The 22818-nt window shown below is 50.0% G+C and overlaps 1 protein-coding gene across 8 annotated transcripts in view; it reads left to right on the top strand.

Moving 5' to 3' along the window:
- Positions 1-22818, top strand: part of LOC144593363 (xanthine dehydrogenase/oxidase-like) — a 159992-nt gene that overhangs the window by 122922 nt on the left and 14252 nt on the right. For all 8 annotated transcript variants that reach the window (XM_078398816.1, XM_078398820.1, XM_078398815.1 and 5 more), the window contains 10 exons: positions 6676-6809; positions 9070-9157; positions 9368-9454; positions 10373-10564; positions 12496-12641; positions 13955-14036; positions 15016-15111; positions 16945-17073; positions 17169-17243; positions 21012-21064. In XM_078398816.1, the coding sequence (XP_078254942.1) occupies positions 6676-6809; positions 9070-9157; positions 9368-9454; positions 10373-10564; positions 12496-12641; positions 13955-14036; positions 15016-15111; positions 16945-17073; positions 17169-17243; positions 21012-21064 (1082 nt within the window). The remainder of the gene's footprint in view (positions 1-6675; positions 6810-9069; positions 9158-9367; positions 9455-10372; positions 10565-12495; positions 12642-13954; positions 14037-15015; positions 15112-16944; positions 17074-17168; positions 17244-21011; positions 21065-22818) is intronic.

Genomic DNA, 22818 nt, shown 5'->3' with positions numbered 1-22818 from the left:
TGGAGGCCAATTCACTGGATGAATTTAAAAGAGAGTTAGTTAGAGCTCTGGGGCTAGCGGAATCAAGGGATTTGGGGAGAAGACAGGCACGGGTGACTGATTGTGGATGATCAGCCGCGATCACAATGAAGGGCCAAATGGCCTCCTCCTGCACCTAGTTTCCATGTTTCCATGAGTCCACTGTCGTAAGTCTCCGATGGCAACAATGAACATTTCAGCCATCTGAATTCAGCTCCTGGTCGCTGCTGGTGGATTTTTAGTTTTTAGTTTTAGTTTAGTTTAGTTTAGAGACACAGCACGGAAACAGGCCCTTCGGCCCACCGAGTCCGCGCCGACCAGCGATCCCCAGACACTAGCACTATCCTAAACGCTGGGGACAATTTACGATTTTACTGAACCCCTTTTGCCGACAAACCCGTACGTCTTTGGAGTGTGGGAGGAAACCGGAGCACCCGAAGAAAACCCACGCAGGTCTCTGGGAGAACTTGCAAATGCAAGGTGACTTGGACAGGTTGTGTGAGTGGGCAGATGCATGGCAGATGCAGTTCAATGTGGATAAGTGTGAGGTTATCCACTTTGGTGGTAAGAGCAGGAAGGCAGATTATTATCTGAATGGTGTCAAGTTAGGAAATGGGGAAGTACAAAGAGATCTGGGTGCCCTTGTTCATCAGTCACTTAATGTTAGCATGCAGGTACAGCAGGCTGTGAAGAAAGCTAATGGAATGTTGGCCTTCATGACAAGAAGAGTTGAGTATAGGAGCAAAGAGGCCCTTCTGCACTTTTTCAGTCAGAGAGTTGTAAATCTGTGGAATTCTCTGTCTCAGAAGGCAGTGGAGGCCAATTCTCTGGATGCTTTCGAGAGAGAGCTGGACAATAGACAATGGACAATAGGTGCTGGAGGAGGCCATTCGGCCCTTCGAGCCAGCACCGCCATTCAATGTGATCATGGCTGATCATTCTCAATCAGTACCCCGTTTCAGCCTTCTCCCCATACCCCCTGACTCCGCTATCCTTAAGAGCTCTATCCAGCTCTCTCTTGAATGCATTCAGAGAATTGGCCTCCACTGCCTTCTGAGGCCGTGAATTCCAGAGATTCACAACTCTCTGACTGAAAACGTTTTTCCTCATCTCCGTTCTAAATGGCCGACCCCTTATTCTTAAACTGTGGCCCCTGGTTCTGGACTCCCCTAACATTGGGAACATGTTTCCTGCCTCTAACGTGTCCAACCCCTTAATAATCTTATATGTTTCGATAAGATCCCCTCTCATCCTTCTAGATAGAACTCTTAATGATAGCGGAGTCAGGGGGTATGGGGAGAAGGCAGGAATGGGGTACTGATTGAGAATGATCATCCATGATCACATTGAATGGAGGTGCTGGCTCGAAGGGCCGAATGGCCTCCTCCTGCACCTATTGTCTATTGTCTAAACTCTGTACAGGCAGTTCAGTTCACTTTACTTTATTGTCACGTGTACCGAGGTACAGTGAGAAGCTTTTGTTGAGTGTTAACCATTCAGCGGAAAGACAATACATGATTACAATCGAGCCATTTACAGTGTACAGATGGATGATAAGGGAACGACCACCCGTGGTCAGGATCGAACTTGGGTCTCCGGCATTGTGAGGCAGCAACTCTACTGCAGCGCCACCGTGCCACCCTTCTTATGAGTCAGTGGGCAGATCTGCTGCCTCACAGCTCCAGGGACCATGGTTCAGTCCTGACCTCCATAGAGTCATAGAGAATGGAAACAGGCCCTTCGGCCCACCTTGTCCATGCCGACCATGTTGGCATACAGGGCTAGCTCCATTTGCTTGCATTTGGCTCGGAGCCCTCTAAACCCTTCCTATTCCAAATACACCGATCAGCCAAAACATTATGACCACTGACAGGCGAAGTGAATAACATTGATTATCTCGTTACAATGGCACCTGTTAAGGGGTGGGATATATTAGGCAGCAAGTCAACAGTCAGTTCTTGAAGTTGATGTGTTGGATGCAGGAGAAATGGGCAGGAGTAAAGACCTGAGCGACTTTGACAAGGGCCAGATTGTTATGGCCAGACGACTGGGTCAGAGCATCTGTGAAACGGCAAGGCTTGTGGGGTGCTCCCGGTCAGCAGTGGTGAGTACCTACCGACAGTGGTCCGAGGAGGGACAAACCACAAACCGGCGACAGGCAGGGTGTTGGGCGCCCAAGGCTCATCGATGCGCGAGGGCAACGAAGGCTATCCCGTCTGGTCCGAACCGACAGAAGGTCGACTGTGGCACAAGTCACAGAAAATGTTAATGGTGGTCACGGGAGGAATGTGTCACAATACACAGTGCATCGCACCCTGCTGCGTTTGGGGCTGCACACGGAGGACCAACAGCATATTAGGCAGGTGGTCACAATGTCTTGGCTCGTCAGGTCATAATGTTTTGGCTGATCGGTGTATCTGCCCAAAGGTCGTTTAAAAAGTCGTAATTGTATTCGCTTCTTCAGCTTCCTGTGGCAGTTTTTTTCCACCGACTACCCTCTGAGTGAAAAAAAGTCTCTCCCACCTCACCTTAAGTCTATGTCCTCTAGATTTAGAATCCTCTAACCTGGGGAAAAGACTGTGATCGTCCACTTTATCCGTGCCCCTCATGATCTTGTACACCTCAATAAGGTCACCCCTCAGCCTCTTACGCTCCAAAGTAAAAAGTCCCAGCCTATCCAACCTCTCCCTACAATTCAAGCCCGCAAGCCCAGGTAATCTCTTCTGCACCCTGGAGAATCTCTTCTGCACCCTTTCCAACTTACTGACATCCTTCCCACATCTCCCCGTGACCTGCGTGGGATTTCTCTGGGATCTCCGGTTTCCTCCCACGCTCCAAAGTCGTACAGACCTGTCGGTTAATTGGCTTGGTATATTGTAAATTGTCCCTCGTGTGACCACGTGGGTTTTCTCCGGGTGCTCCGGTTTCCTCCCAAATCCCGAAAACGTGCGGGTTTGGAGGTTAATTGGCTTTGGTAAAAATGATAAATTGCCCCTAGTGTGTGTAGGATTGTGTTAGTGTGCGGGGATCGCTGGACGGTGTGGACTCGGTGGGCCGAAGGGCCTGTTTCCGCGCTGCATCTCGAAACTAAACTAAACTAAGCTAAACAGAGGGATCTAGTTGTGGACACAAGCGTGCAGGTGCAGCAGGCAGTGAAGAAAGCGAATGGTATGTTAGCATTCATAGCAAGAGGATTTGAGTATAGGAGCAGGGAGGTTCTGCTGCAGTTGTACAGGGCATTGGTGAGACCGCACCTGGAGTATTGCGTACAGTTTTGGTCTCCTAATCTGAGGAAAGACATTCTAGCCTTAGAGGGAGTACAGAGAAGGTTAACCAGATTGATCCCTGAGATGGCAGGACTTTCATATGGAGAAAGACTGGATAGACTCGGCTTATACTCGCTGGAATTTAGAAGTCTGAGGGGGGATCTTATAGAAACATATAAAATTCTTAAGGGGTTGGAGAGGCTAGATGCGGGAAGATTGTTCCCGATGTTGGGGAAGTCCAGAACCAGGGGTCACAGCTTAAGGATAAGGGGGAAGTCTTTTAGGACCGAGATGAGAAAGTTTTTTTTCACACAGAGAGTGGTGAGTCTGTGGAATTCTGTGCCACAGAAGGTAGTTGAGGCCAGTTCATTGGCTATATTTAAGAGGGAGTTAGATGTGGCCCTTGTGGCTAAAGGGATCAGGGGGTATGGAGAGAAGGCAGGTACGGGATACTGAGCTGGATGATCAGCCATGATCATATTGAATGGCGATGCAGGCTCGAAGGGCCGAATGGCCTACTCCTGCACCTATTTTCTATGTTTCTATGTTTCTATAGACGGCCGACTTGGGGCTTCTCACTATCCCGCGGTCTAGGCTTAAGCTCAGGGGTGACCGCGCTTTTGCGGTTGCAGCTCCTAGACTGTGGAACAGCATCCCTCTCCCCATCAGAACTGCCCCCTCCATCGACTCCTTTAAGTCCAGGCTCAAAACCTATTTCTACTCCCTAGCGTTTGAGGCTCATTGAGGAGGCGCTGTGAACTGTTTGCATGCTACTGTATGTTTTTTGTTTTTTTTCCATTGGAACCTAATCAGATGTACAGCACTTTGGTCAACGTGGGTTGTTTTTAAATGTGCTATACAAATAAAATTGACTTGACTTGACTTGACATGTGTGCAGGTTTGTTGGAAGTGGCAGCAATGTTTGTGAAAACACAGATTCAGGACTGAAGGCTTTGTTTGTGAAAACCAAGGAAGTCCTGAGGAATCTTTGCAAAAGATTGGAACATTGGTGTCCAATTCTGGGAGACTCTTTTGGAAGGGTATTGAGGCTTTCTAGCACATAGTGGCCCTTCAGCCCACAACGTCCATGCTAACCATTGCACCCCTCTATTCACTTGCATTGCATCCATAGGCTTCTGTGTCTTGTTAACTCAAGTCCTAGTCCAGATGCTTTGCAAATGTCTGCCATAATTCCCTTAAACTACCCTCCAAATTCAACCATCTACACTGGGGAGGGGAACACCGACTTCCGACTGCCCGTTCACACCAGTTCTGTGTTATCATATCATATGTTGAAAGACTGGAGCTTGTATACACTGGAATTTAGAAGGATGAGAGGAGATCTTATCGAAACGTATAAGATTATTAAGGGGTTGGACACGTTAGAGGCAGGAAACATGTTCCCAATGTTGGGGGAGTCCAGAACCAGGGGCCACAGATTAAGAATAATGGGTAGGCCATTTAGAACGGAGATGAGGAAAAACTTTTTCAGTCAGAGAGTTGTGAATCTGTGGAATTCTCTGCCTCAGAAGGCAGTGGAGGCCAATTCTCTGAATGCATTCAAAAGAGAGCTAGATAGAGCTCTTAAGGATAGCGGAGTCAGGGGGTATGGGGAGAAGGCAGGAACGGGGTACTGATTGAGAATGATCAGCCATGATCACATTGAATGGTGGTGCTGGCTCGAAGGGCCGAATGGCCTCCTCCTGCACCTATTGTCTATTGTCTATTGTCTATCCCACTCTCTCATCCACTCCCCGCACACCAGGGGAAATTCACAGAGGGTCAATTAACCTACAAACCCGCACACCTTTGGGAATGTGGGAGGAAACCGGAGCACCTGGTCACGGAGAGAACGTGCAAACTCCACACAGACAGAGGGCACCCGAGGTCAGGATCGGACCCTGGTCTCTGCCAGGTGCTGTGAGGCAGTAGTTCTACCCGCTGCGCCGCTGTGCCGTCGACTGCAATGGGAGGACATGCGGTCGGGTTAGACTACCCAGGGTGGGATGGAGCATGTTGTTAAGTTCTAGTTGCCCCCCCCCACCTCCCCTTCCCCTGTCCCTTCCACCGGTAACCCTCCCTCTGGCTTTACATTTCACTCCTCCTCTTCTCTCCTTATCTGACACCCTCTTGGCCCGTCTTTGTCTCCCTTTCCCTCCCCTCGTTTCATCATTGACCTTTGTCCACCCTTCTGCCATTCAACCCCCCTCCGCCCGCCCCCCTCACCTGTATCCACCTATCACTTGTAGTAGGAAGGACCTGCAGATGCTGGTTTAAACCGAAGGTAGACACAAAATGCTGGAGTATCTCAGCGGGACAGGCAGCATCTCCGGAGAGAAGCAATGGGCAACGATTCGGGTCGAGACCCTTCTTCAGACTGAGAGGCAGGGGGGAGGGAGACACGGAGATATGGAAAGGTAAGGTGTGAAATCGAGACATCAAATGGGATGCTGATATTGGAAAATGTAGAATTGATCAGTTATCTCGGGGAAGGTGAAAACAAGGCACACTGTCAGAGTGAGGCCCAGTGCAAATTGGAGGAACAGCACCTCATATTTTGCTCGGACAGCTTACACCCCAGCGGTATGAACATTGACTTCTCTAACTTCAAGTAACCCTTGATTTCCCTCTCTCTCCATCCCTCCCTCTCTCTCCATCCCCCCCTCTCTCTCCATCCCTCCCTCTCCATCCCTCTCTCTCCATCCCTCCCTCTCTCTCCATCCCTCCCCCTCTCTCCCTCCCTCTCTCTCCCTCCCTCTCTCTCCATCCCTCCCTCTCTCTCCATCCCTCCCTCTCTCTCCATCCCTCCCTCTCTCTCCATCCCTCCCCTCTCTCCCTCCCTCTCTCTCCCTCCCTCTCTCTCCATCCCTCCCCCTCTCCCTCCCTCTCTCTCCATCCCTCCCTCTCTCTCCATCCCTCCCATTCCTAGTTCTCCTGCGAGTCTGACTGTCCTCCTAATTGCACTGTAACTCTGTATGTTTCATTGTCACCTTCCCCTGACTAACAACGATCTATTCTACATTTTCCTTGTCCTTCACCTCCTTTGATCTCTCGTTTTCACACCTCGCCCTTCCATATCTCTGTGTCTCCCTCTCCCCTGACACTCAATCTGAAGAAGGGTCTCGACCCGAAACGTCGCCTACCCATGTACCCCAGAGATGCCTCCAGACTCGCTGAGTTACTCCAGCACTTTGTGTTCAATGCGGGATTCCATTGCCTGCAGTTCCTTATGTGTGTGTGTGTGTGTGTGTGTGTGTGTGTGTGTGTGTGTGGGGTGTGTGCGTGTGCGTGTGTGTGCGTGTGCGTGTGTGTGTGTGCGTGCGTGTGTGCGTGTGCGTGTGTGTGTGTGTGTGTGTCTGTGTGTGTTGACCTATCGCTGTGTTTCCCCCAGATTCTTGTTGCCAAGGCGCTCGGGGTCCCTGCCAACAGGATCGTGTGTCGGGTGAAGCGTCTCGGAGGGGGCTTTGGCGGGAAGGAGTCACGCAGCATGATGCTGACGACGGCGGTGGCCATCGCTGCCTACAAGTAGGTGTCGGCATGGAAACGGTAGAAGGTCGCAGCGTCGTGCAGCAGGGAAACAGGCCCTTCGGCCCATGGAGTGTAATGCTGGCTGAAAGCTCCCAATGACCCCCAACCACACATTCCTGTACACACCACCATAGTCCACCACGCTTGAGGGCAATTTTACAGAGGGCCGATTGATCTACACACCCGCATGTCTCTGGGATATGGGGGGAAACCGGAGCACCTGGAGGAAACCCACTCGGTCACAGGGGGAACGTGCAATAGACAATAGACAATAGGTGCAGGAGGAGGCCATTCGGCCCTTCGAGCCAGCACCACCATTCAATGTGATCATGGCTGATCATTCTCAATCAGTACCCCGTTCCTGCCTTCTCCCCATACCCCCTGACTCCGCTATCCTTAAGAGCTCTATCTAGCTCTCTTTTGAATGCATTCAGAGAATTGGCCTCCACTGCCTTCTGAGGCAGAGAATTCCACAGATTCACAACTCTCTGACTGAAAAAGTTTTTCCTCATCTCCGTTCTAAATGGCCTACCCATTATTCTTAATCTGTGGCCCCTGGTTCTGGACTCCCCCAACATTGGGAACATGTTTCCTGCCTCTAACGTGTCCAACCCCTTAATAATCTTATACGTTTCGATAAGATCCCCTCTCATCCTTCTAAATTCCAGTGTATACAAGCCTAGTCGCTCCAGTCTTTCAACATACGACAGTCCCGCCTTTCCGGGAATTAACCTAGTGAACCTACGCTGCACGCCCTCAATAGCAAGAATATCCTTCCTCAAATTTGGAGACCAAAACTGCACACAGTACTCCAGGTGCGGTCTCACTAGGGCCCTGTGCAAACTGCACACAGTACTCCAGGTGCGGTCTCACTAGGGCCCTGTGCAAACTGCACACACAGGCAGCTCCCGAGGTCGGGGTGGAACCCGGGTCTTGGGCACAGAGATGCAGTGGCACTACTGCCTCTGCATGCAAGATCAGAGTCTGAAGGACTTCAGCATAACTGGAAGTAATGACCAAAAAGTGCCGAATAAGGGCAGCTGGAAGAACTCACGGGGAGGGCAAAAGGACAAAGGGACACATTGAGGCGGTGGGAGAGATAAATGCTAGCAGGGGCCATTGGGCCGAATGGTCTGTCATAGTGGGGAAAGGGAATTGAAAGAATTAGGCGACCACCAAGTCTGCTCTTCCCAAACCAGCTCAGCTCCTCAGAATGTGCAGTAACATGTTCCCAATGTTGGGGGAGTCCAGAACCAGGGGCCACAGTTTAAGAATAAGGGGTAGGCCATTTAGAACTGAGATGAGGAAAAACTTTTTCAGTCCGAGAGTTGTGAATCTGTGGAATTCTCTGCCTCAGAAGGCAGTGGAGGCCAATTCTCTGAATGCATTCAAGAGAGAGCTAGATAGAGCTCTTAAGGATAGCGGAGTCAGGGGGTATGGGGAGAAGGCAGGAACGGGGTACTGATTGAGAATGATCAGCCATGATCACATTGAATGGCGGTGCTGGCTTGAAGGGCTGAATGGCCTCCTCCTGCACCTATTGTCTATTGTCTAGTAAGGAACTGCACAGATGCTGCTTCACACCAACGATAGACACAAGATGCTGGAGTAACTCAGCGGGACAGGCAGCATCTCTGGAGAGAAGGAATGGGTGAGGTTTTGGGTCGAGAACCTTCTTCAAACTCCTTCAGTCTGTAGAAGGGTCTCGACCTGATACGTCACCTACTCTTTATCTCCAGAGATGCTGCCAGTTATTCCAGTATTTAGTGTCTATCTTCTCATCAGCTCCTCAACAACTGGTTCCAGGCGGCGTGAGCATCGCAGTGAGAATCGGGAAGGTCTCGTGGATAGAGTGGATGTGGAGAGGATGTTTCCACTGGCGGGAGAGTCAAGGACCAGAGGGCACAGCCTCAGAATAAAAGGACGCACCTTTAGAAAGGAGATGGGGAGGAGCTTCTTTGGCCAGAGGGCAGTGAATCTGTGCGATTCGTTGCCACGTTGGTTTGCGGAGGCCAATTCATTGAGTGTTTTTAAAGTGGGGATTGACAAGTTCATGATTAGTGCGGGTGTCAAGGGATACGGGGAGAAGGCAGGAGAAAGGGGCTGAGAGGGAAAGATAGATGAGCCGCGATTGAATGGCGGAGCAGACTCGATGGGCCAAGTGGCCTCACTCTGGTCTGATGACGTATGTACATGAACCTCAATGCTTCCCTCTCTTCCTGCTCCGTCCCATCTCCTCGCCCTCCCTCTCCCACAGGACCAAGCGCCCCGTAAGATGCGCACTCAGTCGTGATGTGGACATGCTGGTGACCGGGGGAAGGAATCCTTTCCTGGGGCGCTACAAGGTGAGGTCTCAGCAGCGATGGCCACTTGTAGGGGAATCACTTTCAGCTTTAGGCTTAGTATTGTCACGTGTACCGAGCGAGGTACAGTGAAAAGCTTTGTTTTGTGTGCTCATAGATTCACAAGTCTTTGATTGTGTCGGCTGCTTTCCCGAGGCAGCGTGGTGGAGATGGAGTTGTTCATTGACTCTCTCCCTGCGTTCTCACACACAGGTGGGCTACCAGAAGAGTGGGAAAATCGTGGCTGTGGACCTGACACTTTACTGCAACGCTGGAAATAACCTGGATCTGTCCTCTGCTGTACGTGAGACCACAAATCACCACCTTGCAACGGAGAAGTGCTCTGTGTTGTGATCGGGACCAGAGCCCTGTCCACAAAGAACAAAAACAAACGCAAAAGAATGGAGGAAAGGCCCAGCAAGTCAGGCAGCATCTGTGGTGAAAGAAACTGGGCTCGTGGTTCAACATGATGACCTTTCATCAGATCTAGAGAAAGTTAGTGAACAGGGAGAGAGAGAGAGAGAGATAAAGAAAAAGAGAGAGAGAGAGAGAAAAAAAGAGAGAGAGAGGGAGAAAAAGAGAGAGAGAGAGAGAAAAAGAGAGAGAGAGAGAGAGAGAGAGAGAGAGAGAGAGAGAGAGAGAGAGAGAGAGAGAGAGAGAGAGAGAGAAAAAGAGAAAAAAAAAAGAGAGGAAAAAAAAGAGAGGAAAAAAAAAGAGAGAAAAAAAAATATATATATATATCTAGGGACAATTCACAATTTTACAGGGGCCAGTTAACCTACAAACCTTTGGAGTCTTTGGGATGTGGAAGGAAACCGGAGCAGCTGGAGAAAACCCACGCGGTCACGGGGAGAAGGTACCAACTCTGTACAGACAGCGCCCGTAGTCAGGATTGAACCTGGGGCTCTGGCACTGTGATGCAGCAACTCTACCGCTGCGTCACCCTGCCAGCCTGGTTCCTTCTGCTCCAATGTCACATGCTAGGATTTTCTTGACAACGGGGTTACTGAAAGGACTGGGAAATAATGCTTCCACTGCTCTCTCTCTATCTCTCTCTCTATCTCTCTCTCTCCCTCCCTCTCCCTCCCTCTCCCTCCCTCTCCCTCCCTCTCTCTCCCCCTCCCTCCCTCACTCCCCCTCTCTCCCCCTCTCTCCCCTTCTCTCCCTCTCTCCCCCCCTCTCCCTCCTCTCTCTCTCTCTGTCCATCCATGGCACCAGATTATGGAGCGGGCCCTGTTCCACATGGGCAATGCCTACAACATCCCCAATATCCGTGGAGTTGGCCACGTCTGCAAGACCAACCTGCCTTCCAACACGGCCTTCCGGGGATTCGGGGCCCCTCAAGGAATGCTGATCGCTGAGACCTGGATGGACGCCGTTATCCAGAAGAGCGGACTGCCCGCAAACCAAGTACGGAGAGTACGAGAGGTCGGGGGGAGGTGGAGGTGGAGGGGGGGATGGGTGGGTGGAGGGGGCTGGATGGAGAAGGAGGTGGGGGCAGACGCTGAAATCTTGAGCAAGACTCAGTGTCCTTGTACACCAGTCACTGAAAGTAAGCGTGCAGGTACACTAGGCAGTGAAGAAATCTAATGGCATGTTGGCCTTCATAACGAGAGGATTTGAGTACAGGAGCAAAGAAGTCCTTCTGCAGTTGTATAGGGCCCTGGTGAGACCACATCTGGAGTATTGTGTGCAGTTTTGATCTCCTAATTTGAGGAAAGACATCCTTGCTATTGAGGCAGTGCAGCGTAGGTTCACGAGGTTAATCCCTGGGATGGAGGGACTGTCATATGAGGAAAGATTGGAAAGACTGGGCTTGTTTTCACTGGAGTTTAGAAGGATGAGAGGGGATCTTATAGAGACGTATAAAATTATAAAAGGACTAGACAAGCTAGATGCAGGAAAAATGTTTCCAATGTTGGGGGAGTCCAGAACCAGGGGCCACACAGTCTTAGAATAAAGGGGAGGCCATTTAAAACTGGGGTGAGAAGAAACTTTTTCACCCAGAGAGTTGTGAATTTGTGGAATTCTCTGCCACAGAGGGCAGTGGAGGCCAATTCACTGGATGAATTTAAAAGAGAGTTGGATAGAGCTCTAGGGGCTAGTGGAATCAAGGGATATGGGGAGAAGGCAGGCACGGGTTACTGATTGTGGATGATCAGCCATGATCACAATGAATGGCGGTGCTGGCTCGTAGGGCCAAATGGCCTCCTCCAGCACCTATTTTCCATGTTTCTGTGCTGGAGGAACTCTATGGTCAGGCAGCATCTCTGGAGGACATGGATGCATTACCGGTCCGGGCAGGGATCTCTCTTCAGACTCAAGGGGCAGTTCGACGTTCTGGGATGGGCAGAAAGCAGGGCCTTTCCTGAGATCCCACCCTCCAAAAACAGCTCCAGTCCATTCATAACATGACACAAAAGAACTGCAGATGATGTTTTATACCAAAGATAGACACAGAGTGCTGCAGTAACTCAGCGGGTCGGGCAGCATCTCCGGAGTAAATGGATAGGTGATGCTTCGGGTCGAGTCTGACGATGGGTCCCGACCCGAAACGTCACCTCCAGAGCATTCTCCAGAGATGCTGCCTGACCCGCTGAGTTACTCCAGCACTCTGTGAAACGTCACCCATCCATGTTCTCCAGAGATGCTGCCTGACCCGCTGAGTTACTCCAGCACTTTGTGTCTAACTCCAGTGCATTTGTGGCTCTTCTTGTGGTTTGGGAAAATATGTCCTGGACTCTGACACTGCACAGAAGCCCAGGCCATCTTGCAGTTTGCTTGGCTTTGAAGTGGATGTCGATGGGCTGCAGGGATCCAAACCCCCTCCCAGGACCCAACACCCCCAGTGTTTGACGGCACTGGGCCTGTACACGCTGGAGTTTAGACGAATGAGGCGGGACCTCATTGAAACGTACAGAATAGTGAAAGGCTTGGATAGAGTAGATGTGGAGAGGATGTTTCCACTAGTGGGGGAGTCTAGGACTAGAGATCATAGCCTCAGAATTAAAGGATGTTATTTTTGGAAGATGAGGAGGAATTTCTTTAGCCAGAGGGTGGTGAATCTGTGGAATTCTTCGCCACAGAAGGCTGTGGAGGCCAAGTCAGTGGGTATTTCTTAGGCAGAAATAGATAGATGATTGATCAGTGCGGGTGTCAGGGGTTATGGGGAGAAGGCAGGAGAATGGGGAGAGATACAGTAGATCAGCCATGATTGAATGGCGGAGTGGACTTGATGGGCCGAATGGCCTAAGTCTTCTCCCATCACTAATGATCTTATGATCTTCACCTCCCGACCGTCACTTTATCCAAAATTATCCTCCTCCCTTTCCATACCTGAGGTGCGGAGGTTGAACCTGTACAAAGAGGGAGACATCACCCACTTCAGCCAAAAGTTGGAAGACGTCAACATTGAGAGGTGTTGGGAAGAATGTGTGGAGAGCTCGTCCTACCACAGCAGGAGGAGCGCGGTGGATGAATTTAACAGGTCGGGTGAATCTTTTGCTGCGTGTCACTCTTTTTGCATTCTAAGGGCGGCACGGTGGCGCAGCGGTAGAGTTGCTGCCTCACGGCACCAGAGATCCGGGTTTCGATCCTGACCACGGGCGCTGTCTGTACGGAGTTTGTACGTTCTCCCCGTGACCCGCGTGGGTTTTCTCCGAGATCTCCGGTTTCCTCCCACACTCTAAAGATGTGCAGGTTTGTAGGTTAATTGGCTTCGGTAAAATTGTAACTTGTCCCTAGCGTGTGTAGGATAGTGTTAATGTGCAGGGATCGCTGGACGGCACGGACTCGGTGGCCCCAAGAGCCTGTTTCCGTGCTGTATCTCTAAACTAAACTAAACTAAAACCAGGTTCAATTCTGACTACAGGTGCTGTCTGTACGGAATTTGTACGTTCTCCCTGTGACCGCGTGGGTTTCCTCCGGGTGCTCCGGTTTCCTCCGGGTGCTCCGGTTTCCTCCCACATCCCACAAAGACGTGCGGGTTTGTAGGTTAATTGACCGTCTGTAAAATTGCTCCCTAGTGTGTCGGGAGTGGATGTGAAAGTGGGATAATGTAGAACTAGTGTGAGCAGATGGTCGGCGTGGACTCGGTGGGCCGAAGGGCCTGTTTCCACGCTGCGTCTCTCAGTCAATCAGTAGTCCTTTCTTCAACAACTGAGCTACAAGCAGTTTGTGCAGGAAGGTTGCCAAAGTGATCTTGAAGATTGGAAGGTGGCAAATAGAGTTGTTCAAACAAGTACAATCTGATGGAACAAATTGCAAATGGTGGAGACTCCATCTTGTTCCAGACTCTGAATGTTTCCGAGGCAGTTGTGACGTTGGGCTGGGCTGGAGCACGGTGTCGACGTTACAGTCAGATCGGCCGTGATCTGCACACACAAGGAACTGCCGACACTGGAATCTGGGGCAAAGCACAAAGTGCTGGAGGCACTCAGCGGGTCAGGCAGCATCTGTGGAGGGAATGGACTGGTGACATCAGCTCGGGTCCCTTCTTCAGGCTCAGGATAGGTGACATTTGGGTCGGGACCCCTCTTCAGTCTGAAGAAGATTCCCGGCCTGAAACGCCGCCTGTCCATTCCCTCCACGGATGCTGCCTGACCCGCTGAGTTCCTCCAGCACTTTGCGCTCTGTTCAGCCACGGGCTTCTCTCGAAGGGTGGAGCAGGCTTGAGGGGTCGAATGGCCTCCTCGGTACGCGGGCTCTTGGGGGTGGGGGTGACGGGGTCGCGACCTCCAGCGGTTTCCACGGCTACCACTCCGGCCCACAGGAACTAACGGTCTCCCATCTTTCTGCCAGGCAGCATCGCTGGAAGAAGAGGGGGCTGGCAGTAGTCCCCACCATGTTTGGAGTTAGCTTCACTGCCACGTTCCTCAATCAGGTACAGAAGGGACTCCCTTTAATCCAACTTTGCTGGACATTATCGCGCGAGAAACATTATTCCCTCTATCCTGTCTCTGTACACTGTGGACGTCTCCAATGTAATCACATATTGTCCTTCCGCTGACTGGATGGCACGCAGCAACAAAAAAATGTCACTGCATCTCAATACATCTGACAATAATAAACAAAAGTAAACTAGACTAGACTGGGCTAGACTGGACTATCCAATCAGTTCAGATAATGCTATACATAAATACTAGTGTAAGAAAATAACTGCAGATGCTGGTACAAATCGAAGGTATTTATTCACAAAATGCCGGAGTAACTCAGCGGGTCAGGCAGCATCTCAGGAGAGAAGGAATGGGTGACGTTTCGGGTCGAGACTCTTCTTCAGACTGATATATAAATACGATATTCAGACTATATATATATATTCAGACTGTACATAAATACGATCAAACCAAACTCAAGTACAACAGGTGGAGCAAAGGGGGAGATACAGAATATAGTTCTCAGCATTGTAGCGCACCAGTTCCACAGACAAAGTCCAACGTCCGCAATTGGGTAGGGGTGAATCGGACAGTGCCCTCGCTTATGGAAGGGCCGTTCAGAAGCCTGATAACAGAGGGGAAGAAGCTGTCCCTGAGTCTGGTGGTGCGCGCTTTCAAGCTTCCTGTACCTTGGTCACATCCTCTGGGATTTCTTGCGGTCTTGAGCAGAGCTGACCCCACACCTCCAGCCTCTCCTCTGGCAGCTTATTCCAACGCACCACCAGATAATGGAGACGCAATGAACCACAAGAGGCCATCAACGTCTGAAGGTCGGGATGTTGCCAGCCTGGGCGATGAGATGTTGTTCCTTGAGGGGGGCCTGGTTTCATCGGGGTGGTGGAGGAGAGGAAGGGCTGAGGGGTGGGTGTGAGCGGGTGTGGGGTGGAGGCTTCAGGTTAACCCCTTGCCCCCTGTGTTCTGTTTCAGGCGGCAGCTTTGGTGCACGTTTACACTGACGGCTCGGTGCTCCTGACCCACGGTGGCACGGAAATGGGCCAAGGCCTCCACACCAAGATGGTTCAGGTACCCACAATGCCCTTGCCCCCCCAAGGCCTCCACACCAAGATGGTGCAGGTACCCACAATGCCCTTGCCCCCCCCAAGGCCTCCACACCAAGATGGTGCAGGTACCCACAATGCCCTTGCCCCCCCAACGAAAACAGCAGCCGCCTCCATTTCTGCAGCACAACCTGGCAGTTTGTGGCTTCACGTTTCTTAAAGCTGTAAATGCATAGACATCGACGGACGAGAAGGATCGAGTCTCCTTTTAGCCCAGGGGTTGGCCTGACTGCCAGAAACCTGCAGATGCGAGAAATCTGAAATAAAACTGAAAATGCCATCAGACAGCCGCTGGGCGGAGAAAAGGGGAGTTTAAGTTTCAGGTCGGTGACACTTCACCAGAATAGATCTATGCTCAGTTTCTCGGCGGTCTCCTGGGATCCAGGATAGGCGCAAAGTGCTGGAGTAACTCAGCGGGACAGGCAGCATCTCTGGAGAGAAGCAATGGGTGAGGTTTTGGGTTGAGACCCTTCTTCACACCTTGAGATTCTTCGGATCCAGGGTTGGGAGGGGGGGAATCTTGTGGTAGCGCCTGCAATGTCTTGCTTCAAACCTCCCTGTCCAATGTGGCAGATGAATGGGTCAATGGTTTGCCCATCAAGTATTCACGGGTGACTAGATTTATAAAGTCACCTGCCCCATGAGACAAGCCGCCCATTCCAGGTGCAAGTCTGATAAACTGCTGCCTCAGGAATGCCTCACTGGTCTTTGTCCGCAGTTATCTGGAGTGGGAACTGAACCCACGCTGACTAAGAAGCCGTCCACAGAGACAGAGAGCAACATGGGACAGTCACGGTGGCGCAGCGGTAGAGTTGCTGCCTTACAGTGCTTACAGCGGCAGAGACCCGGGTTCCATCCCGACTACGGGTGCCGTCTGTACGGAGTTTGTACCTTCTCCCCGTGACCTGCGTGGGTTTTCCACGAGATCTTCAGTTTCCTCCAACACTCTCCAAAGACGTACAGGTTTGTAGGTTAGTTGGCTTGGTAGAAGTATAAATTGTCCCCAGTGTGAGTAGGATAGTGTTAATGTGCAGGGGTCGCTGGTCAGCACGGACTCGGTGGGCCGAAGGGCCTATTTCTGCGCTGTATCTCTAAACTAAACTGAACAAAAATACGGCACGGAAACGGGCCCTTCGGCCCATCGGGTCCGCACCGACCATCAGCCTCCCACTTGCAGGAGAAAGAAACGCAGATGCTGGTTTAAATCGAAGGTAGACACAAAATGCTGGAGTAACTCAGCGGGTCAGGCAGCATCTCTGGAGAGAAGGAATGGGTGACGTTTCACGTCTTCAGTCTGAAGAAGGGTCTCCACCCGTAACGTCACCGATTCCTTCTCTCCCGAGATGCTGCCTGACCCACTGAGTTACTCCAGCATTGTGTGTCCATCTTTTGTATAGATGTCCTGTTGTACTGACTTAACCTTAAGAGTTGTGATCACAGCCTTTGACTGGGACACCTATCCCCTTGTGCAAGTGAAATAAACCCTCTGTTAATAGACAATAGGTGCAGGAGGAGGCCATTCGGCCCTTCGAGCCAGCACCGCCATTCACCGTGATCATGGCTGATCATCCACAATCAGTACCCCGTTCCTGCCTTCTCCCCATATCCCCTGACTCCGCTATCATTAAGAGCTCTATCTAGCTCTCTCTTGAATGCATCCAGAGAATTGGCCTCCACTGCCTTCTGAGGCAGAGAATTCCACAGATACACAACTTCACAACTCACTGTTGATGGTTAATCTTATAGTTCCTCGATTAAAGGGCCGACTTCATCCAAATGAACGCTGTGGTTTATCCAGGTTGCAAGCAAAGTGCTGGGAATTCCAATTTCCCGGATTCACATCTGTGAGACAAGCACCAACACGGTTCCAAACACAAGCCCAACTGCAGCCTCTGTCAGCTCCGATATGAACGGAATGGCCATTAAGGTAAGACCTCAAACCCAGTAAACATACACTGGCTTTATATTTTAAACCACTCTTCACATCAATTACCAGTAACCCCTCTCCCTCTTTCTCTGCAGATCGCTTGTCAGACTCTTCTGGAAAGATTGGAACCATTTAAATCAGCCAATCCAACAGGAACCTGGGAGCAGTGGGTACGTGGAACAAAGTCAGTCAAGAAGCATCTCCGCCCGAAACGTCATCCATTCCTTCCCTCCAGAGATGCTGCCTGGCCCGCTGAGTTACTCCAGCACTCTGTGTCTTCCATTAAAGTCAGTCACTTTGGTGGTTGTCTAGTTCTGACTGCCCCATTACAGGAAGGATGTGGAGGCTCTGGAGAGAGTCCAGAGGAGGGTCACCAGAGAGCAGACACGAGGAACCGCAGATGGTGGTTTACAAAAAAGAACGCAAAGTGCTGGAGTAACTCAGCCGGCCAGGCAGCATCTCTGGAGGACAGGGACTGGCGATGTTTCGTATCAGGACCCTTCTTCAGACTGATTGGTGTAAGGGGGATAAAGCTACTTGTGGATATATGGGGGTATAAGGAGAATGACGACAGACACAAAAGGCTGGAGTAACTCAGCGAGACAGGCAGCATCTCTGGAGAGGTGACCGTTCATATCAGGCCGAAGAAGGGTCTCGACCCGAAACGTCACCCATTCCATCTCTCCAGAGATGCTGCCTGACCCGCTGAGTTACTCCAGCATTTTGTGTTGACCTTCGATTTAAACCAGCATCTGCAGTTCTTTCCTACTCAAAGACAATAGACAATAGGTGCAGGAGGAGGCCATTCGGCCCTTCGAGCCAGCACCACCATTCAATGTGATCATGGCTGATCATTCTCAATCAGTACCCCGTTCCTGCCTTCTCCCCATACCCCCTGACTCTGCTATCTTTACGAGCTCTATCTTGAAAGCATTCAGAGAATTGGCCTCCACTGCCTTCTGAGGCAGAGAATTCCACAGATTCACAACTCTCTGACTGAAAAAGTTTTTCCTCATCTCCGTTCTAAATGGCCTACCCCTTATTCTTAAACTGTGGCCCCTTGTTCTGGACTCCCCCAACATTGGGAACATGTTTCCTGCCTCTAACGTGTCCAATCCCTCAATAATCTTATGTTTCAATAAGATCCCCTCTCATCCTAAATTCCAGCATATACAAGCCTAGTCGCTCCAGTCTTTCAACATACGACAGTCCCGCCATTCCGGGAATTAACCTAGTGAACCTACGCTGCACGCCCTCAATAGCAAGAATATCCTTCCTCAAATTTGGAGACCAAAACTGGACACAGTACTCCAGGTGCGGTCTCACCAGGGCCCGGTACAACTGCAGAAGGACCTCTTTGCTCCTATACTCAACTCCTCTTGCTATGAAGGCCAACATTCCATTGGCTTTCTTCACTGCCTGCTGTACATGCATGCTTCCTTTCAGTGACTGATGCACTAGGACACCCAGATCTCGTTGTACGTCACCTTTTCCTAACTTGACACCATTTGGATAATAATCTGCCTTCCTATTCTTACCTCCAAAGTGGATAACCTCACACTTATCCACTAGACAGCATAGCTTTAAAGTGAAAGAGATTAAATGTAAAAAAGATGGGCGGGACAGGTTTTTTTACACAGATGGGTGGTGACTGCTAAATATCCTTTAAACTTTGTCCCTCCGATCTTAAAGCTAAGGGGAAAGAGGATGTATCTATCTTAGAACAGTGCAGGATAGGGGAGTCTAAAACTAGAGATCACAGGTTTAGGGTGGCGAGATGGTGGCACGGTGGCGCAGCGGTAGAGTTGCTGCCTCACAGCGCCAGAAACCTGGGTTCCATCCTGGCTACGGGTGCTGTCTGTGCGGAGTTAGTACGTTCTCCCCGTGACCTGCGTGGGTTTTTCCCCAGGTCCTCTGGTTTCCTCCCACACTCCAAAGACGTACAGGTTTGTAGGCTAATTGGCTTGGTATCATTGTAAATTGTCCCTAGTGTGTGCAGGATAGTGTTAGTGTGCGGGGATCGCTGGTTGGCGCGGACTCGGTGGGCCGAAGGACCTGCTTCCACGTTGTATCGCTAAACGGACTAAACTAAACAGTTTCAGTTTAGTTTATTGTCACATATACCAAGATACGGTGAAAAGCTTTTGATGCGTGCTAACCAGTCAGCGTAAAGACAATGCATGATTCCAATCGAGCCATTTACAGTGTGTAGATACATGATAAAAGGGAATAACGTTTAGTGCAAGGTAAAGCCAGCAAAGTCCGATCAAGGATAGTGCGAGGGTCACCAATGAGGTAGATAGTAGTTCAGCACTGCTCTCTGGTTGTGGTAGGATGGTTCAGTTGCCTGACAGGGCGGCACGGTGGCGCAGCGGTAGAGTTGCTGCTTTACAGCGAATGCAGCGCCGGAGACTCAGGTTCGATCCTGACTACGGGTGCTGCACTGTAAGGAGTTTGTACGTTCTCCCCGTGACCTGCGTGGGTTTTCTCCGAGATCTTCGGTTTCCTCCCACACTCCAAAGACGTACAGGTATGTAGGTTAATTGACTGGGTAAATGTAAAAATTGTCCCTAGTGGGTGTAGGATAGTGTTAATGTGCGGGGATCGCTGGGCGGTGCGGACTTGATGGGCCGAAAAGGCCTGTTTCCACGCTGTATATATATGATATGATATGATATAACAGCTTGTAATATCTGATGCTTGCCTGATAATATCTTGCACTGTATCTCTAAACTTGCACTAAATGTTATTTCATTTATCATGTATCTGTACACAGTGGACGGCTCGATTGTAATCATGTATTGTCTTTCTGCTGACTGGTTAGCACGCAACAAAAGCTTTTTACTGTACCTCGGTACACGTGACAATAAACTAAACTCAGACTAAATCAACAAGCCTCCAGTCAGAATAACGAGGCGCAGAATAACTCACACGATATACATACAATGAGCATTTGTCAGCACTGGGCCTGTACTCACTGGAGTTTAGAAGAATGAGGGGGGGACTTCATTGAAACATATAGAATAGTGAAAGGCTTGGACAGGTGTGGAGAGGATGTTTCCACTAGTGGGAGTCTAGGAGTAGAGGCCACAGCCTCAGAATTAAAGGACATTATTTTAGGAAGGAAATGAGGAGGAATTTCTTTAGTCAGAGGGTGGTGAATCTGCGGAATTCTTTGCCACAGAAGGCAGTGGAGGCCAATTCACTGGATGTTTTCCAGAAAGAGAGAGTTAGATTTAGCTCTTCGCGCTAACAGAATCAGGGATATGGGGAGAAAGCTGGAACGGGGTACTAATTTTGGATGATCAGCCATGATCATATTGAACGGCCAAACGGTTCGAAAGGCCAATTGGCCTACTCCTGCACCTATTTTTCTGTTTCTATAAGATCACGTGACAGGAGTAGAATTAGGCCATTCGGCCCATCAAGTCTACTCCGCCATTCAATCATGGCTGATCTATCTCTCCAAACCCCATTCTCCTGCCTTCTCCCCATAACCCCTGACACCCGCACTGATCAAGAACCTACCTATCTATCTCTGCCTTAAAAATATCCATTGACTTGGCCTCCACAGCCTTCCAGAATTCCACAGATTCACAACTCTCTGGGTAAAAAGGTTTTATTCCCACCCCTTATTCTAAAACTGTGACCCCTGGTTCTGGACTCCCCCAACACCGGGAACATTTTTCCTGCACCTTAGCCTGTCCAATCCCTTAAGAATTTTATATGTTTCTATAAGATCCCCTCCCAAATTCCAGTCGATCCATTCTTTCATCATATCTCAGTCCCGCCATCCCGGAAATTAACCTGCGCGGCACTCCCTCAATAGCAAGAATGTCCTTCCTCAAATTAGGAGCTCATGATGTGATCTTATGATTCCCAGCAGGTGTGGACATGAAGCATTGTGTGATAGATCGTTATTCCTTGTTGTTCCTCAGGTCTCCTCAGCGTACATGGAAAGAGTGGGACTGTCAGCCACCGGATTTTACAGGTAAACCTCTACGTCCGGTCTCAACCTGGGGATGACTGTGGGCTGGGCTCGGGAACAGACAGAGCTGCAAAATAATCAGACATTTGGCAGAGAAAATCTTGCATTAAGTATTAAGTGGACTTGTCAGTGGGGAGAACAATATCTACACAATGGTAGACATAAAAAGCTGGGGTAACTCAGCGGGTCAGGCAGCATCTCTGGAGAAAAGGAATAGGTGACGTTTCGGGTCGAGACCCTTCTTCAGACACTGGACCCGAAACGTCACCCATTCCTTCTCTCCAGAGATGTTGGAGTTACTCCAGCTTTTTGTGTCTATCTTCGGTTTAAACCAACATCTGCAGTTCCTTCCTACACAATGATGTTGTTTTCAAGCAAGCCAACGATCAGTGAGACTACACAAGGAACTGCAGATGCCGGAATCTACAGTAAAATACAAAGTGCTGGAGGAACTCAGTGGCCCAGGCAGCATCTGTGGAGTGAACGACATTTCGTGGAGGGATCCTTGTTCTGACTGGTTATAGCAGGGGAGAGAAAGTTGGAGGACAAACCCTGGACACAATGAAGGGGTGGGGGGAGGGGGTTTGATGGGTAGATGGGTGGAGTAAGTGACAAAGGCTAGAGGTGAAAAGGTGACGAAAGATGTCAGGTAAGTTTGAGTTGAGTTGAGTTTATTGTCACGTGTACCGAGGTACAGTGAAAAGCTTTTTTTGTTGCGTGCTAACCAGTCAGCGGAAAGGCAAAACATGATTACAATCGAGCCGTCATCAGTGTTCAGATACATGATAAAGGGAGTAATGTGAATAACGTTTAGTGCAAGATAAAGTCCAGTAAAGTCCAATCAAAGAAGAGGTGTGGGATATAAAGCCAGAGCGAGGGATATAGATGGAAGGGGAGGGGGCAGGGGAAAAGATGGGGGGTGGGGGGCGAGAGGGGGCCGCTCCAGGTCTTCTGGAGCAGGTGCCCGATCCAGGTGAGCCCCAGGCTGCTGCACGGCCTCCAGCCGTCACCTTCCTTGGTCGTGTGCATCGTCCTGAGAACCCACATACATCCATCTCCTCGCCATCCACCTTTGGGTCCCTTCCACAGCCAACCTTGAAGGCGCGGAAGGCCAGACGCCGGCTCCATTAACTACCGGCCTTGCTCTTCGAGTCTGTCATCATCAAAGATACTAGAGGAACAAGATAGACCACTCGAACTAAAAAACCATAGTACGTCAAGACACCATTTTAGTAAGCAAAAACTTGCAGAAACATTTTAAAAGAAAAATAACAAAAACTGTGAGTTGATAGATGAGATATATTCTGCATTTTTATGGTATCATCACACATACTGTTCCCCCACAACACTGATTGCACTGCTAGAGGCCGAGCGAACGGTGGGTTTTGCCTACTAAAATGGCTCCCTTATGTACTACACTTCAGTATAGGCGATTTCAACGGAGTGGTCCATCTTGTTCCTCTAGTATCTTTGGTCATCATCGCAGGCTCCCTCCTTTGGGCTTTTTATTTTTTTAATTTTTCTTTACAAAAATAAATGTAATCAATCATTTCATTAGTAATATATACAACACGAAACAATACCAAACAAACCCACCACCATAATACAAAATCACCCAATTATCTAAACAAGTATTCTAAAATGTCAAATGCACTCTTAACTGACTTGGTGGCGCAGCGGTAGAGTTGCCGCCTTACAGCGAATGCAGCGCCGGAGACTCAAGTTCGATCCCGACTACGGGCGCCGTCTGTACGGAG

Source organism: Rhinoraja longicauda, chromosome 5, assembly GCF_053455715.1.
Source record: "Rhinoraja longicauda isolate Sanriku21f chromosome 5, sRhiLon1.1, whole genome shotgun sequence".
In the NCBI taxonomy this organism is placed as follows: Eukaryota; Metazoa; Chordata; class Chondrichthyes; order Rajiformes; family Arhynchobatidae; genus Rhinoraja; species Rhinoraja longicauda.
This window is presented reverse-complemented; position numbering and strand designations above follow the sequence as displayed.